Source organism: Alnus glutinosa, chromosome 7 (genome assembly GCF_958979055.1).
Source record: "Alnus glutinosa chromosome 7, dhAlnGlut1.1, whole genome shotgun sequence".
Classification (NCBI taxonomy): Eukaryota; Viridiplantae; Streptophyta; class Magnoliopsida; order Fagales; family Betulaceae; genus Alnus; species Alnus glutinosa.
The window spans coordinates 8,593,153-8,609,951 of NC_084892.1; the positions used below are offsets into that span (position 1 = coordinate 8,593,153).

The 16,799-nt window shown below is 39.1% G+C and overlaps 1 protein-coding gene across 1 annotated transcript in view; it reads left to right on the forward strand.

The window, feature by feature from the left end:
* The window catches only part of LOC133872564 (rRNA biogenesis protein RRP5), a 38,191-nt gene continuing 21,392 nt past the window's right edge, over positions 1-16,799 (forward strand). Inside the window, exons 1-14 of the mRNA XM_062310125.1 lie at positions 1-345; positions 1,590-1,795; positions 2,679-2,819; positions 2,975-3,148; positions 4,548-4,647; positions 5,463-5,581; positions 5,678-5,800; positions 5,901-5,972; positions 6,573-6,665; positions 7,324-7,437; positions 7,540-7,662; positions 12,820-13,005; positions 13,197-13,271; positions 13,528-13,664. Of these exons, the coding sequence (XP_062166109.1) occupies positions 147-345; positions 1,590-1,795; positions 2,679-2,819; positions 2,975-3,148; positions 4,548-4,647; positions 5,463-5,581; positions 5,678-5,800; positions 5,901-5,972; positions 6,573-6,665; positions 7,324-7,437; positions 7,540-7,662; positions 12,820-13,005; positions 13,197-13,271; positions 13,528-13,664 (1,862 nt within the window). The 5' untranslated portion in view covers positions 1-146. The remainder of the gene's footprint in view (positions 346-1,589; positions 1,796-2,678; positions 2,820-2,974; positions 3,149-4,547; positions 4,648-5,462; positions 5,582-5,677; positions 5,801-5,900; positions 5,973-6,572; positions 6,666-7,323; positions 7,438-7,539; positions 7,663-12,819; positions 13,006-13,196; positions 13,272-13,527; positions 13,665-16,799) is intronic.

The following is a 16,799-nucleotide window of genomic DNA, read 5'->3' on the forward strand; positions in this document are numbered from 1 at the left end:
CCCTAACGGTACTTCCTTTTATTCTTGAACGTTTCTAAAACCCCTAGCAGAGAAGAAAACAGGTCCAAGAGGAGGAGGCTGTGATTGGTTCCAACTCAGGCAGACTCGTCGTCTATACACAAAGGGTTGTTCAAATTCGCTAAAAAATGGGAGGGAAGAAGGTATATAAGGACGACCAAAGGAAGAAGAAGAAGGATAAGTCTATTAGGGATGATCCTAAGTTCAACAGAGCTTCCAAGCCAATGAAGCCATCCTTCAAAACAACAAAGGGTTCAAACGCCGCAGTTGTGAAGCCCGAAGCCCTACCCATGCAACTCGAAGATGAAGTCCCTGATTTCCCCAGAGGTTCGAATTCAAAAGCTTTAAGCTTTCCGTTCGGTTGCTTAGAAAATCAGGAATAGAAAAGAGAATGGGGTCTTGAATGTGCCGTTATTTTTGTGTGTATTAGTGTGGATTTCGAATAAAAATTGTAGTTTTGATTAACCTAGTTCATCTGCTCTGCTAATCAGCTTCTTCATCTTTTGAAAGGTCGTTCTTTTAATTTTTGTGGTTTAACTTTCTCTGGTCAAGTTCTTTGCTGGTTTGTATGTTGGGTGTTTTGTGGGAAGGGTTTAAGTGTTACATGCCCTACGTTCCTAAGGAGAAGATGGATGAGGCTCAGACACGGTTCCTTGATACCAGGGCTCAAGGAACCGTGATTGTGCTCCACGTGTCCAATCCGGCAGGGAACGTTCCAGGGTATGCGATCCAGCTAAAAGGGTCTTAAGGATAATTTAGTTGGTCGTGGGTTTATTTGTATTTCCTATTGTTGGCTTAAATTCCCTAAATCTGTTCCAGGATGTTCTGGAACGTGTTAGTAGGTTGATGCCCAGTAGCTTAGTGGGTAGTAAACCTGGTAGTGGGCTGCGGTCCAGTTGTGTTAGTGGTCAGTTCATTAGCAATGTAGTGGGTTAGTTAATGAGTTAGTGGGTGCAGCAACTACTAGCAGTTACCCGAGAGTCAGTTATGTTAGTCTTTCTGTTTCATGTATTTAAACACAGCAATGAATGAATGAAGGGAGCTCTGAAAGTGTTAACCATATAGCCGTGTGTTTATGTGTTATCTTTTGGAGTGTCAAGCATATAGCCGAGTGCTTATGTGTGTGGAGGATTAGCCCCTCGAAGTGCTATATTATTATTATTAATTATCTAGGATCATAACATTAAGTTGAAGAAGACAATCAGTGAGCGTCACTGATGCGTTTGCGCATATGCTTGTAGCGCATTCAGCCCTTTTCATGGTGGAAATTGTTGTCAGTGCTCTTAGGTACTGATGCGAGTAGATATGCTTGCATTTTTTGTGTCACCCTTTACGGTTTTTGCATTCATCTGCTCCTAAATTTATTATTTTTTCTTACTCATTTATTTATAAAACCTAGGAAAGTAGTAATCGCGTCAGCTTACCTTGTTGGTGTTATTGTGTTTGAATTGATGAAACATGTAATTTTTTTTTTTTTTGGTTGTTATGATTTTTACTCTGTTTGTCACAGTTATTTTGGTTTTGAAATATGTGGGCTCTATTTGTTTCAATGAGTTATCTTTAATATTCAGGTGGAGGAAGTTCTCTGAGCCGACATGAACGTGATGAAATCCATGCTGAAGTTGATGCGGAGTTTGAGGCTGAGCAGTGGGATCAGAAGAAGAAGAGGAAAAAGATGCAGAAGAAGACTCAAGCAAGGGAGGACGACTTCGGTTCACTTTTTGGTGAAGGCATCACTGGAAAATTACCTAGATACGCAAATAAGATCACTTTCAAGGTTCTGAACCGAAAATATACTCAATTGATACACATAAACACAGACACACACACACACACACACACACACACACACACACACACACACACACTCATTTTTTAGTCTGCTTTTACACACAAAGATTCTTGCTCTATATTAAAAAAAAAAAATCACCGAGCTTCTTCATGCAACTGGAAACCAATTTAAGATAAGGGCGTGGGTAAATTCGATTATAATGAGACGATCACCTGGTTTCTCTAAAGTGCATATATTCATTGCTTCTCTTAAGTGCCCCATGAAAACTTTGTTTCTACAATGTACATTTCATTTGTATCTATGCCTTTTTGATCTTATTGATACCTGTTTCAGTGACTATCATTTTCATTGTCATCTTCATTGTTTAAACTCTTAGAATCCCATATGTGCTGTTGGCTGTCAAATCCTGTAACATTATTTGATTACTTTAGGCTGTATCTTCTGTCAATAGATGTGGCTTTGAACGCTTTTCATGACATTCTTTCGAGGCACTTTTTGATATGGAGCACCACAACAACCAACCTGGACTCCTGAGTTTGATTATGTTCTATGACATATTTACCTTTAGATCAGAATCTTTAGTAGGTAGTCTTATTATATTGAATTTCTTATGCTTTTCTTCCCCTCCTGCTGCTACTGAACTTTCAGTTCTGCTTCGAGTCTCCAGTCAATTTTCCTCAAAAAGTGGAAATGTAGAATCTCTAGTTTCTAGAAGATATATATTTTTTTTTAAAAATTATTTGCATCTATTTTTATAGTTTGTTTCTTTTCCCCTCTCTTCTCTTAATATATTCTATATTAGGGTAATCTTCTGTTGTTTTGAAGTTCTAAATGTACTTCAACTTCTTGTTCTCCTATGTATTTTCAGAATATATCTCCTGGAATGAAGCTTTGGGGAGTCATTGCTGAAGTAAATGAGAAGGACCTTGTAATTGGTCTGCCTGGGGGTCTACGTGGATTAGTTCGTATGCATGATGCTTTGGATCCTGATGTGAAAAGTGAAATTACGGTAGTATAAGATTTTTCCTTTCCTGCAATTACCCATACAAATTGCTATTGTTTCGTTAATTAATTTTTCATTGCTATGCTTTGTGGTTTGTGTGTAAATAATTTTTTTCATGTTCATTTATACAACGCTAGCATATTCATCTTTACTCTTACCAGGACATGGAAAGTAATATCCTTCCTAGCCGATTCCATGTTGGGCAGCTTGTTTCTTGCGTCGTGTTGCAGCTAGATGATGATAAAAAAGAGAAAGGGAAACACAAGATCTGGCTTTCATTGCGTCTTTCTTTATTACACAAAGGTTTCACCTTGGATGCTGTTCAAGAAGGGATGGTATGGCATTTCAGATGTATATAAAAAGTGAATGTGATAAGATATTCATGTTTCTTTTTCTCTTCTGTTGCATTGAGCACTACTTAATTTTCACATGAATTGTAGAGTGAGGAAAGGCTATTTGTTTATTCATTCTCTCTCATTTTGATTCCTTAGTCCCACTACTTTGAAGCCGTTGCGTTTGAACTCAATTAAAGAATCTTCTCTACAGATTTTGTTGTTAGAAGGCAATAGCTGAATGATGTGCTGCTTTAGCTATTTATCATACACTTGTAACTAATATATTTGCTGTACTGCATATAAGAACCCGGAAGCACCTATGTAATGACTTAGGAAAAGTGCTAGCCACATTTGTGCTATCAGCCCAAAAGGACTAGTCAATTTAGAGCTTTCTTAGAATCAGTTATAAAGATCAGTTTCACCTAGTTAGTAAGTAATGTGAGACTTAACACCCATAATCGTATCTTATAAACCACCCATTCTCTATGTGGGCTACTCATCTTCTCAATATGGGACCGGAGTGTTACAACCTAAGAACCTGGAAGAACCTAAAACTTAATATTGTATTTTTCTTCTTCTTATATATGCACTATACTACTTATCCCATATGTATAGCTATATTTTCTTCTTCTCTTTATCGATTAATGTCTCGATCCGGTGATCATTTGAGTTATATTTTAAGGGATTTATATTAGTTGTGGTTCTCTCTTGGTGTTTCAAGTATGTGCATTAGCTAATCCATTAACTAATTGGGATCTTGCTATACAATTACTATCCAATGTCCTATTCTTGATTGGGATATATACTTGTTTGTGTGTGTGACTTTATGTTTTCTATAAATGAGAAGATCTTTTTCTTTTATGGGTGTAAATGAGAAGAGATTTAAATGAATATAAAATTTCCTTGAAGTTGTAACTCATGTATAAGCATGCCTGATACCTCATATTTGTATCGGTGCTTACCATGATTACTGTAAATGTCGCTTTTAAGATTTATTTAGCAGTACTTATTAGTAATGCAAAATACACTAGCAAAGAAAATCAACATTTGTTAGTTATAGTGATTTCCTTGTTTTTTTGTTCCTTCTAGGTAGATGTTTACTCTTGTATACTTCCTGCATACTTAGGGGCGCCTTTAAGCTTTCAATAATATTTGTCGATTACTTATAAAAAAATGATGGCTTACAAGAAGATAATGCCATCTTGTAGAATAGAGGTTTATATATTTCATTGTTTTTGGCTAGTCTTGTTATTATGGTTTATGATGATCTATCTCCCGTCTCCTGCAATGAACATTTTTTCAGCTTCCTCTTTTTAAGGCATTTTAAGTATCACTTGCACCGATAATTTTGGATATGATCTAGTGAACTTAGAATTTCTTTCTGACTGTATGACTACAGGTTCTTACTGCATATGTTAAGAGTATTCAAGACCATGGTTACATTCTTCATTTTGGATTGCCTTCATTCACAGGGTTCTTGTTAAAAAACAAGCAAGCTGGTAAGTAAACTATAGTGTTTCTTGTTAGTTTCACCATGTACAAATTAATCTTTAATGTCTTCTTGCATAATTGATCGAATGTTTTTTTGTTCCTTTTCTTGCCTTTTCTGTCTAGTAAAGACTGGTAAATTAGAAGTTTGGAAAATGTTTCACACAAGATGTCTTTGATACTCCATGTCTGACATAATTTTCAACTTACCGGATCTATAGGTTTTAGGCTGTCTAGAATTAAATGCTTGTGTAATGACCAAAGATAATTGACAATACATGAGTCCACGGTTGATCATTTGGGTGTCCAGTTGGCTGTTCAAAAGAGTTCAGTTATTGGCATTTTGAGCTTTGTCTGCTTTTACCTGTATTCCAGTTATTCAGTTGATTATCTTGGAAGTTAATACTTAGAGGTTCATTGATATTCTATATAGATTTAGTTATTCCCTTCAACTAACTCAGCAAGCAAATGCTTCTTTACTTCTGTAAAAAACCAATGGTTTGATGATCATTATGTTATATATACCTTTCTGTTGGTGGTTGGTTTTGGGAATTCTCTTTGTTGGACCATGAACTATTTAATTGTTAGGCCCTGAAGTAGTCGTGTGTGCTTGAAATGTGCTAACTAGGTCGTTCTGGGGCTTGCCATGTTCATACAAGAAAAACACCTTTTTGTGCCATACTCACTTATGCTGCAACTTGCAACAAATTTGCCATTGGACATATTGTCCAGATCTTCTGTTGATGTTGTTTCTGATTCTGCTTACTTATTTAGTAAACCCTTTCTGTTTCTTCATTTTGCCCCACTTCATTTATGGTCTTTCCAGTAAGCGGGGAAATTGAAGTGAAAATTGGGCAACTTCTGCAAGGGGTTGTTGGAAGAATTGACAAACTTCGTCAAGTAGTGTATCTGAATTGTGACCCGGATACAGTGTCTAAATGTGTGGTATGCCCTTGCCTTACATTACATTGTGATTTTGATTTCCCTTTCTCTTCTACAGTTTCTTTCTAATGGAACATTTTTGTGTTGCGCTGTCTACAGACCAAGGATGTTAAGGGAATTTCGATTGATCTTCTTGTTCCAGGCATGATGGTCAATGCTCGTGTACAGTCAATTCTTGAAAATGGTGTCATGTTATCATTCCTTACATACTTCACTGGAACTGTAAGCTTTTTAGCTCTTGTCATGCTTCTATTATGATATTACCAGAACTATTATTTTAAGTTATTGATTGCAATTTTTTTTTTTCATTTCAATTTTACAGGTTGACATATTTCATTTACAAAATAGTTACCCTACTGCAAATTGGAAGGATGACTATAATCAAAATAAGAAGGTCTGCCCGAACTTAATCTTTTATTGATCTTAGTGCTCTTCCACTGCGCTAATTAGAAAAGCTTTATGCTCAATGCTCTTGATTGCTGGTTTTCAGTGGCAAGTCGGAACCATAAGCTTGAGCAGCTATCTTTTTTATATTGCTGAGCTTTGTAACATACTTGTGCAAATTGAAACTTGCTAGTAGATTGAGTTTTAGTCGTTTAAAGATTTGGGAGTTGTGAAAATTTATGAAACCGTTTGCACTCTATGCGACAAGTTTAACGCAAAGCTCTCTTTCTCTCTCTCTCTCTGTGTTTTGCTTTCTGTTTTTAATTTTGTTTTTTTATTGGGTGAAATAGTTTTTGATATGCCATGGTTCCATTGTCCTTGGTTGGTTTGCATTATTGCAATCTTGGTTGCCTGCATAATCTGTTCATGTAAAGATTGTACAGTGTTATTTGCTATCTAAGTTATTGTTTTATACCGAACATGTTTCTGTAAATATGATATATGGCCAACTATCTCTGTGCTGACACTATATAAATATTTATATTTTTCTGCATCCTTGAGTTCTTGCTCGTGTGTTTTACTAACTTAAATATCTATTCTTTTGGTTTAGGTTAATGCTCGGATATTATTTGTTGATCCTTCAACCAGAGCTATTGGATTGACCCTGAATGTACATCTTGTTCATAACAAGGCTATTCCTTCTGTAAGTTATTACACATTTGTGAGACTCCTAAGTTTGGCCAACGGATATATCAGTCTGTGAGATGGATTTCTCTGATCCTTTACTCTTCTTCTTTTTTTTTTTTTTCTTTTTTTTTTTTTTTTTAAAAGAATTTATTTATTTATTTGTGTATTTTTGAGTAGGTAGAACATTAACTGAACCTGACCTCAATTTAATGGAGTTCAGGCAGTTCACATGTTGTCGGGTTTTTGATTTGGCTCTTGGCAGGATAGATATGAGTGGGGTTTCACTACAAATTCTGTTCATAGGCTTGTTCTGCTGCATCCTTAGTTTGCATTAGTCGAAGTTTGGTTTTTAAACCAATTAAATGCATTTAAAACTGTGCCTCTTGTCAACCCATGTTATATCTGTGACTATAAGATGATATCCAGACTCTACTGGAGCTTTGTTTCAAGTAGTTTTCATGATGGTATGCATTCATCATTAAGCTTAACTGACCTTACCCTACTTTATAGAGTGGACTTGGCTTCTCTTACAAGTTCTTGTCTAAGCCTCCTCCTTTCTCTCTCTTGCATCTTCCCTTCTCTTGCGAAGTGACACATGTTCTATTTGGGTACTTTTTTATTTGGTAAAGGGGCATTATTCGTGCTAGACTAACATTTTTGGGTTTGATATGCAGCATGTTAAGGTTGGAGATAAATATGACAACTCAAAAGTAGTCAGGGTTGATAAAGGATTGGGCCTTCTGCTTGAAATACCGTCTACTCCGGTGTCAACTCCGGCATATGTTAGTGTATGTAAATTCATCAATTTTTTCGACATCATTTGTCTGGGTTGTTTTAATTATTCAATTTCACTGTCTTGATGGTAAATTGAAAATTTATGTTGGCTACAGATATCTGATGTGGCTGAAGAGGAAGTCCGGAAGCTTGAAAAAAATTTCAAGGAAGGTAGTCATGTTCGTGTTCGAGTTCTAGGGTTTAGGCACTTGGAGGGGCTTGCTACAGGGATTTTGAAGGTTGTCCTTGTACTTCAGCTTCATTTTTTTTTTTTCAGTACGAGATGAATATAATATGGTGACCCTATTGTGCTGATAGTTGGGCTGCAAATGAATTGAGCCGGTTTTGTCTTAACTTAGCTAATGGCCTGGCTTTTCTGCCTATTTTTCACACAAGTCAATCTCAAGCATGATGTTCAGGTCCATTTAACAAAGAAGCCTTTGCCGAAGTTGAAGGAGAATATATAAAAGGACAAATAATTTTGCATTTAATTGAAAGTAGGGTATGGTGACATCAGCTTTCTGAGCAGGAAACTAGACAATCTCTCTCTCTCTCTCGATGCCCCAGTGACGGCGCGTGAGAGCGCGTCCAGCTAGGGATTCGACTTCTGATCCGTTCTCTTGCTTTTGATAACTCTCTCCTAGCTTGTTGTCTCTCTGTCGGTCTCTCTTTCAGTGTTGTTGGTGGTTCCCGGGTGGTGGGTTTTTTTCTCATTCTGTTGAAAGGGATGTTTTCCCTATAGGGGTGTCGGTCTCGGCTTTATGGAGAGCCGGTTTTTTGTGGAGGCGAAGTCCTTCCGATTCTCGGTGGAAGCTGGATCTGCCGAGATTCGGGTGGAGGAAAAGAGGAAAGGTTTTTCAGGTTCTGCTGTGTTCGGGTTGAGCTGCTTTGCCTGGTTGCTGTCGAGGGTGGAAGAAGTATTGGGTAATCCTGGGTTTGAGGAATTTGTCAAATCCTTTATGGAGGGGTCTAAGGTGACAATCGCTCGGAGAGGTGAAAACAAGTCTGGGCGGTTCTTGGAGGTAGCTGTGTTCGACGGAGGTCGGAGAGGGCGTATTCTCTTTCCTGAAGGTCGGGACGGGAGAGGGTGGAGCCGGGTGTCCGGGGAGCTGAGCAAAATTCTGGATTTTCTGGGAACCACGGTTGGGTCGTCGTCTTCTGGAGGTCTTCCTTCCTCCGGTGGTGTTCCGTCGGGCGTTAAGCTGGGGAAAGGAACAGGACGTCCGTCGTTTGCGGAGGTGGTGAGTTCTGCAGCATCCGTCTCAGGAACTAGGGTTGCGGCAAAGACGGCAAAGATTGATGGGGTTCGGCCTTTGCCGGTCAGGTGCGACGTGGAGAAATCGAAGCTGCGGGGAATGGAGATGGGGGCGGTTCGTCAGGGGAGAGAATGCTCTGTCCTGGAGGAGCAAGCGGGTGGCCCCTCGGGGTTGGTCCATCGTGCAGATGATCAGCTCAGGTCTCGAGGTTGTGTCTGCAGATCGGCTGGCGTGTCCAGGGATCCAGATGTTGAGGGTGACGGTTCTATGCAAAGGGATGGCGTGTTTGGAGTGTTCGAGAAGGTTTTTGAAATTTTGGGGCGCTTCTCCAAGGCGCTGGTTTGGGCCTGTGGATCTTCGAATCAGTTGGGCTTTAAGTCTTTGCTTGGGTTTAAACGTAGGGTGGGTTTTGTGGCGGGCCGGGTGCTGAAGAGGGTTAAGTTAGTTGTTAAGAGGTTTCGGGCTGGGGCTAAAGTGGTTAAGCCCTATGCCAATTTGGACGCTGGTTCGGGCATTAAGGGTTATTCGGTCTCTGGTGGGATTTCGGGGCGGAGATCGGGTCCGGGGTGTCCTCTGTGTTCGGCGGAGGTCCTTGGGTGCGCTTTTCGGCCGGTCATGTCGGCGGCGGCAGATTCTGGGGTGGATCTGGGTCTGTCTCCTTCCGAGGCTAGTCCCAGTGATCGGCAGATCGTTCCGGTGGTCGAGCCCGTCGAATCCGTCAATCCGGTTACCATACTTCCCCCTCTTCCGGCGCCGTTTTTTATTCATCCGGTGATTCTGAGTGATCTTCTTTCTGGGGTGCGGTCTTCTTTGGCTTCGAGTTCTTCTGGTTCAGGGCCTTTCCTTCGGCAGGCAGCGGCTCTTCCGTCGGCTGGTTCTGTCTTGGTGAGGTCGGGTGTTGAGGATTTTCAGTCTGGTGAGCTTGGTGCCTCGTCTGGCAGTGCTGGGTTTGTTTCCGTCGGCGTTGATTTTGGTGTTCCTTCAGGAGCTCTCATTCGGCAGGCAGTGGTGCACTCGGTTGCCCCTGCCTTGGTTAGGAGTTTTGGTGGGGATCTTCCTTTTGGGAAGGTTGGAGGTCCTCCCGGGGTTTCGGCTTTCATTCCCCCTCTTCAGTGGGTTTTGTTTCCTCCGTGGCCAAGACCGTTATCCTCTGTAGTTGGGTGCTCCCAGTCGCATGGGGTGTCGTCTGGGATCGTTGAGGTAGGCGAATCTTCAAAGGGGGTTGATCCGAAGGAGAGTGTTGTTGTTTACCCCAGGGTAGTGGAAGATAGTAGGTCGTGCTTTCGCACGATGGGGGTTACGTTCGTGGGATCTGATCAGAAGGGTTTCCTTGATTTTTTGTCCTTGCTTGAAGATGAGCGCTTTAACTCTGATTCCTCTCCGAAGAGGGTTAAGGAGGCAATAAGGAAAAAGGGGAAAAGAGAGGTCAAGAATCTAGAATGTTCTATTAATTTCGATGCTAAGGGAGTGGGTTCTAGCCGACTTAGGAGTAAGAAGTTGGGAGTTTGATGTAGAATTTCTTTTTGGGTTTTTCGGTTTTTTTTTTTTTTTTTTTTTTTTTTTTTGGTGTCTTTTTTGTATACTCCCTGTATGCTTAGGGGCGCCTTTTACGCTTTTCTAATATATTCTGCTTATTACCTATCAAAAAAAAAACATTGACTTTTCAAACTGAAATAAAATTAGAAATGCCTAAGTGAGGCTGTCAAAGATGAAAACTAGACTCTCAAATCTTGTTCTTTTTTTTGTTCACTTCTGACCGATTATGAACTGAGCCATGTTGCTCATGAGCTTGTCTTAACCTTAGCAAGATCAAACGTCGTCCACATTAACCGAGCTGAGCCCAAACAGTAGGATATTTAGCTTGGCTTGATGTGATTGATGCCCTACAAGGAAAAAAATTCTGCATAATGATTCCAATAATCTGATCCTTCAAGTTTCTACTGATCATTTTTTCTCTATGAAGTCGCTTACCAATTGCTAATTTTTCCTAGAAATGGTTTCTAACTTCCTAAATATGTTGTTAAAACATTTGTCATGGTGGTAAAATCTTCGCATACTCTTGTTTACTTTGTGCTGACTTATCTTTCTAAATTACATTTCTTCTCATTTGATATCCCAAGTTTTTTCCTAGAAAAATGTGTTGTCCTCATGTCGTCTAAGTCCTATCCTGCGGTATATTTTCACATAAGAGTGAACTCCAAAGGGTTGGCTCAATCGGCTATGAACCACGTCTTATGAAGCGGTGGTCACTAGTTTGAATCTCCCATTTCCCCTCCCATTAGAGCCAATTACCTATATATATATATATATATATATATTAAAAAAAAAAAAAAATCTCATAAGAGTGATAATGTGACCTTTTAGGATCACAACTAATGAAAGGTACTTGTTTTCTTTACCATGGTATATATCTAATTAGTAAAATGATTGATATTTGTTAAAAAGCATTTATTTATTGTTAGTGAAACAATTACATTGTACAATTGCCTACTGAATATGCAAGTAGCTGTGCATATGTTGGATTTCATGCCATGGCTTTACCCATCCACTGAATGATAAGGTGAATTAGTTTTACCATATCTCCCTACCACTCTAGTGAACTACAAATCTATGAGTGCTTGATCCAAGTAATGGTACACTTTTGTCCTAATGGCCAAATTTTTGGCAATCTAAAAACCTCACTCTTATTATTCCCTAAACCACTTTTTGAAGGCACATAAGAGGACAAAATATTATATGGATCATAAGGTTTCTAGGTCTCTAGAGGCATTTTTTTTGTGTGGACGGTGGCTTTAGGGCAAATCTTAACTTTGATGGATAATTTACAAAAGATGCATGTTATTGTGGTGGAGTGGTGCTGTATGTGTAAAAAATGTGGGGAGTCTATAGATCATTTACTCCTTTATTGTGAGGTTGCAATAGAGTTGTGGAGTGCGCTTCTTTAGTTATTTGGTGTTGCTTGGGCTATGCCTCGAAGGTGAGCGATTTGTTAGGAAGTTGGAGGGCACAATTGGAAAACCGTAATGCTTTGAACATATGGAGGTTAGCTCCTTTGTGTTTAATGTGGTATCTTTGGAGAGAGAGGAACGCAAGGAGCTTTGAAGATTGTTTGAATGGATTGCTAGAAATGAAGAAGATGATCCTACACTCCCTATATTGGAATTTCGTTTTTTTTTTTTTTTTTTTTTTTTTTTTTTTTTTTTTTTTTTCTTTTTTATGATTTAAGGGTTATTTTATATACTCCATGTGTACTAAGGTTGCGCTTTGAATGAATCTACATAACAAAGATTATAACTTATGACCATTTTTCCATGTTTTGGAGTGTTAGAATATTAATGATTTAATTCACATTTTCTATCAACTTAATTTTGGGATGGTATCAAAGTAGGGTTTTGAATTTAAACCAAGAATTTATAGTTTATCCCTCATTTCAAATATTCCACATGTCGGGCATTACTTGCTGAAAGGAAGTTTGAAACTACACGTGAGATGGAGTGTTAGAAAATTAATGATTAATTTCAACATTTCTAATTAGTTTATGCTTTTAGGACAATTGGCGATTTGATAAGAGTAAGTGATAAAGCATAATCTCATTCCTATTTGTTTCACCACAAGAATCCTCATTTAAGGTAATTTAGATGCGACTTTGTTAGGCTGTAGTGATTGAAAAGGTTTACGTGGTTGGTCTTTACTTTGGTATTTATTGAATTAATGAAATAGTTGATATTTATGGAAAGTGAACAATTTTCTATTGCCTACTCTGAATATATCAGGAGCTTTGTAATGTTAGATGTCATTTGATATACCTTGTTTAATGTCTTTCTAGGAGCTCAATGTCTTTCTTTTCCCTGTAGCAACTAACACCTAATCGTTCTTGGCAATGTGGAAGATATTGAATTGTACTCAATTTCGCTGTCCTTATGTAACTGAGGTTTATTTATTTTTTTTATTTTTTTAATAATAATTAATTGTGTAACGAGGGCTTTAACATTTCTCCTTTTCCATGTATGTTTATTTATTATGTTTTTTTGGATTCATTAACCTTCAGTTAATTATTGCACGAAATGAAGATTTGCCCTAACGATTTGAGAGTATTTGTAACTAGGTCTTAATTTTTGTGATACTTTTTCTTTCAAGCAGGCTGGGGCTTATGAAGATCCTGTATTCACCCACGAGGATGTTAAGCCTGGGATGATTGTGAGGGCTAAAATTATAGCTGTTGACAGCTTTGGTGCTATTGTGCAATTTCCTGGTGGTCTGAAGGCAAAGTGTCCTGTCCAGCATATGTCTGAATTTGAAGTTGCAAAGCCTGGCAAAAAATTTAAGGTGAATATCCTAGCAGCTTATGCTTTTTGAACTAGTTCCATTTTAGGTTTATGTTTACTGCATTCCTGGTAGACTATGATAGGGCAAGGATAATTCATCTTATTATGAATATATATATATTTTTTTGGTTCCTTTTATTAAACTGATTGATTTTGAAGCTATTGACTCCTTTTGGATGTATGACTTTGCAGGTTGGGGCTGAGCTGGTATTCCGTGTGCTTGGTTGCAAATTGAAGAGAATAACTGTTACAAACAAGAAAACACTTGTATGTTCTTGCATAGCTAATCTCTATGGTGCCATCTTTTGCATGTGCACTCTTAATACATAATGCTTTTAATTGTTAATTTCTTTAAGCTTTATCACGTGCACTTGTTACTCATAACAATCCACATTATCATATATTTGTGGTTTGAAATCACACCTTGGGATTTCAAACTATATAGCAGTTCTTCCTCTTGTCTTTAAAGCATCTGTTTAGTTTGTTTTTTGATTCAGAAATTGCTTGGTTGATGCTTTTATAGGTGAAATCGAAACTTGGGATTCTTAGTTCATACGCCGATGCTGCAGACGGTTTAGTAACACATGGATGGATCACAAAGATTGAGACACATGGATGCTTTGTACGTTTTTACAATGGAGTCCAAGGATTTGCTCCCAGGCTAGTCTCTGGTCATGTAGATAACAGTTTTAGTAACTTCCTATATATGACTTCACTTGATCAATGTTATAGTGATATAAATGATGTACTAAGGCAATATCAAAATTTTCTTTTTGATGGTACTTCATCTTAATCTATATATGTATTTTCTGCTCTCTCTCTCTCTCTCTCTCTCTCTCTCTCTCTCTCTCTCTCTCTCTCTCTCTCTGTTGGTTATTGCTTTCCTCCTTTAAGATGTTTTTTTTTTTTGATAAGTAATTGCAATTATATAAAAAAAGCGCAAAGGGGCGCAACCCTTATACACGGGAAATATACAAGAGAACCCCTAACAGGGACGAACAGAGAATAAATTTAAAAATTCTACATAAGTAAAAGCACTCAAACTATGATGGGGTGCTATCAAAAAATATAAAGTATCGAGCAACCGCTTCCGTAGCTCCACCATGGATGTCTCTACATCTTCAAACAGCCGAGCATTTTGCTCCCTCCAAATACACCACAGCAAGCATAAGAGAGCTAACCGCCAAGCTTCTATAGCATGACCACCCCCAAGCGCCGCCCCCCAACTATTCAGCAATTCCAACACCGTACGTGGCATAACCCACTCAACCCCAAATAAAATAAGTACGTAGCTCCAAAGAGCCTAGGCGACCTCGCAGTGAAGCAGCAAGTGATCAATAGACTCCACTCTCTTCTTACATAAATAACACCACTCAATTACTATCACCTTCCTCTTATGCAAGTTATCATGCGTCAATATTTTGCCCAAAGCAGCTGACCAAACGAAGAAGGCCACCCTAGTTGGAGCCTTAACACGCCAAATAATCTTCCAAGGGAAATGCGGGACAAATGGGCCATCTTTCCTAATAAGCTCTTTGTAGAAGGATCTCACCTCAAATAAACCTTTTTTAGAGGGATTCCACACTAACCTATCACCCTCCCCATGTCGAGCCGAACTGGAGTATAGACGATCGAAGAAAGAAAGAACCATATCCAACTCCCAATCCTGGATTTGTCGCGTGAAGAGAACATTCCACTGAATAGCACCATTATGTACCACCAAATTATCTTCTACCGTCGCGTCTTTATTCCTTGCTATACTAAAAAGAGCTGGAAAGCATTGCTTCAAGGATCTATCCCCACACCACCAATCTTGCCAAAAACTAATATTTGATCCATTCCTCAGTTCAAAATGAACAAAATTACAAAATTCCTCCCACCCCCTCCTTATATGTTTCCATTACATACACCTACTCCAAATGAACCCGAAGCCTCTTTCGAACACCACCCCCCCTTTAAACTCTCAAATTTGGCATCAATCACCAAACGCCATAAAGCCTCTCTCTCCCTCCCATATCTCTACAACTACTTACCCAAAAGAGCTCGATTGAACTGGATGAAATTGTGAACTCCCAACCCACCTGTATGCAAAGGTGTGCAAATCTTGTTCCAATTAACTAGATGAAATTTGGTCTAGTCACCAATGCCGCCCCAAAGAAAATCCTTTCGAATTTTATCAAGACAATTAGCCACCCTCACTGGAATAGGAAACAATGATAAATAATACGTGGGGATGTTGGAGAGCGTACTATTAATAAGAGTCAACCGGGCACCCTTCGACAAATACATCCGCTTCCAACCTGCCAACCTCCTTTCCATTTTTTTAATAACACCATTCCAAATAGAGGTGGACTTATAAGAAGCACCCAACGGCAAACCCAAATAAGTCATAGGTAAAGAAGCAACTTGACATCCAAGTAGATTAGCCAGCCTTTCGACATCCTATACTCCACCAATGGGAACAACTTCTGATTTTCCTAAATTAATTCTCAAGCCAGAAACTGCCTCAAAGCATAAGAAAGTACATCTCAGATGTCGAATCTGTTCTTCTTGAGCGCCACAAAAGATCAAAGTGTCATCCGCAAACAGCAGGTGATTCACAACTAAGGCCTTGGAATCCCTGGAGCCCACTGAGAACCCAGTCAAATTACCCTGATCCAATGCGGCAGTCAGCATCCGACTCAAAGCCTCCATAACCACCACAAACAACAGGGGAGAAAGAGGATCTCCTTGTCGCAACCCACGAGAGCTACTAAAAAAGCCGGCTGGGGTTCCATTTACAAGAATAGAAAATTTCACCGTAGAAATACAAAAACGTATCCACTTCCTCCATTTTTCCCCCAAACCACATCTCTGCAACAAATAAAGCAAGAAGTCCCAGTTCACATGATCATAAGCCTTCTCCAAATCCAGCTTACACAGAAGTCCAGGTTCCCCCGATCGAATATGACTATCCACACATTCATTTGCAATAAGCACAGAGTCTAATATTTGTCGACCACCAATAAACGCATTCTGAGTGTTGGAGATAATCTTGCCCACAACGGACTTAAATCTGTTTGCAAGAACCTTTGAAATAATCTTGTAAATCCCTCCTACCAAGCTAATAGGGCGAAAATCTCTCACATCCATGGCACCAGTCTTCTTGGAAATCAAAGTGACAAAAGTAGCATTCAGACTCTTTTCAAGCTTGCTTCGAGCATGAAATTTTGCAAAAACATCCATAATGTCAGTTTTTAAAAAATCCCAACACTTTTGAAAGAAAGCCGCAGTGAATCCGTTAGGGCCCGGCGTCTTATCTCCATTCAAGTCCCTGATAACATCCCACACCTCCTTCTCCTCAAAAGCTCTTTCTAGCCAGGTGCTCTCCTCCACATCAATGGCTAAAAAAGATAGGCCCTCCACCCTAGGTCGCCAAGAACAATTCTCTGAGTACAGTTTGTTGTAAAATGCACTAAGTGCTCCTTAATCTCCGCAGGATTTCTTGAAATTATACCGTTAATATTCAAAGAATCCACTTGATTGAATTTGCGATGTGAGTTGGCCACCCTGTGAAAAAATTTTGTATTCTTATCCCCCTCCTTTAACCACAAAGCTCTAGACTTTTGCCTCCAGCTCATTTCCTCAAAAAGAAGGGTCTTCTCCATCTCTCTCGCCATATCCACCCTACGAATTTTTTCATCCTCCTCAAGACAGCGGAACTCTTCGATTAAATCCAGCTCTCGAATACCCTCCAATAATTCTTTCTTCTTCTTCCCTATATCACCAAACACTTCTTCATTCCATTTCCTCAAA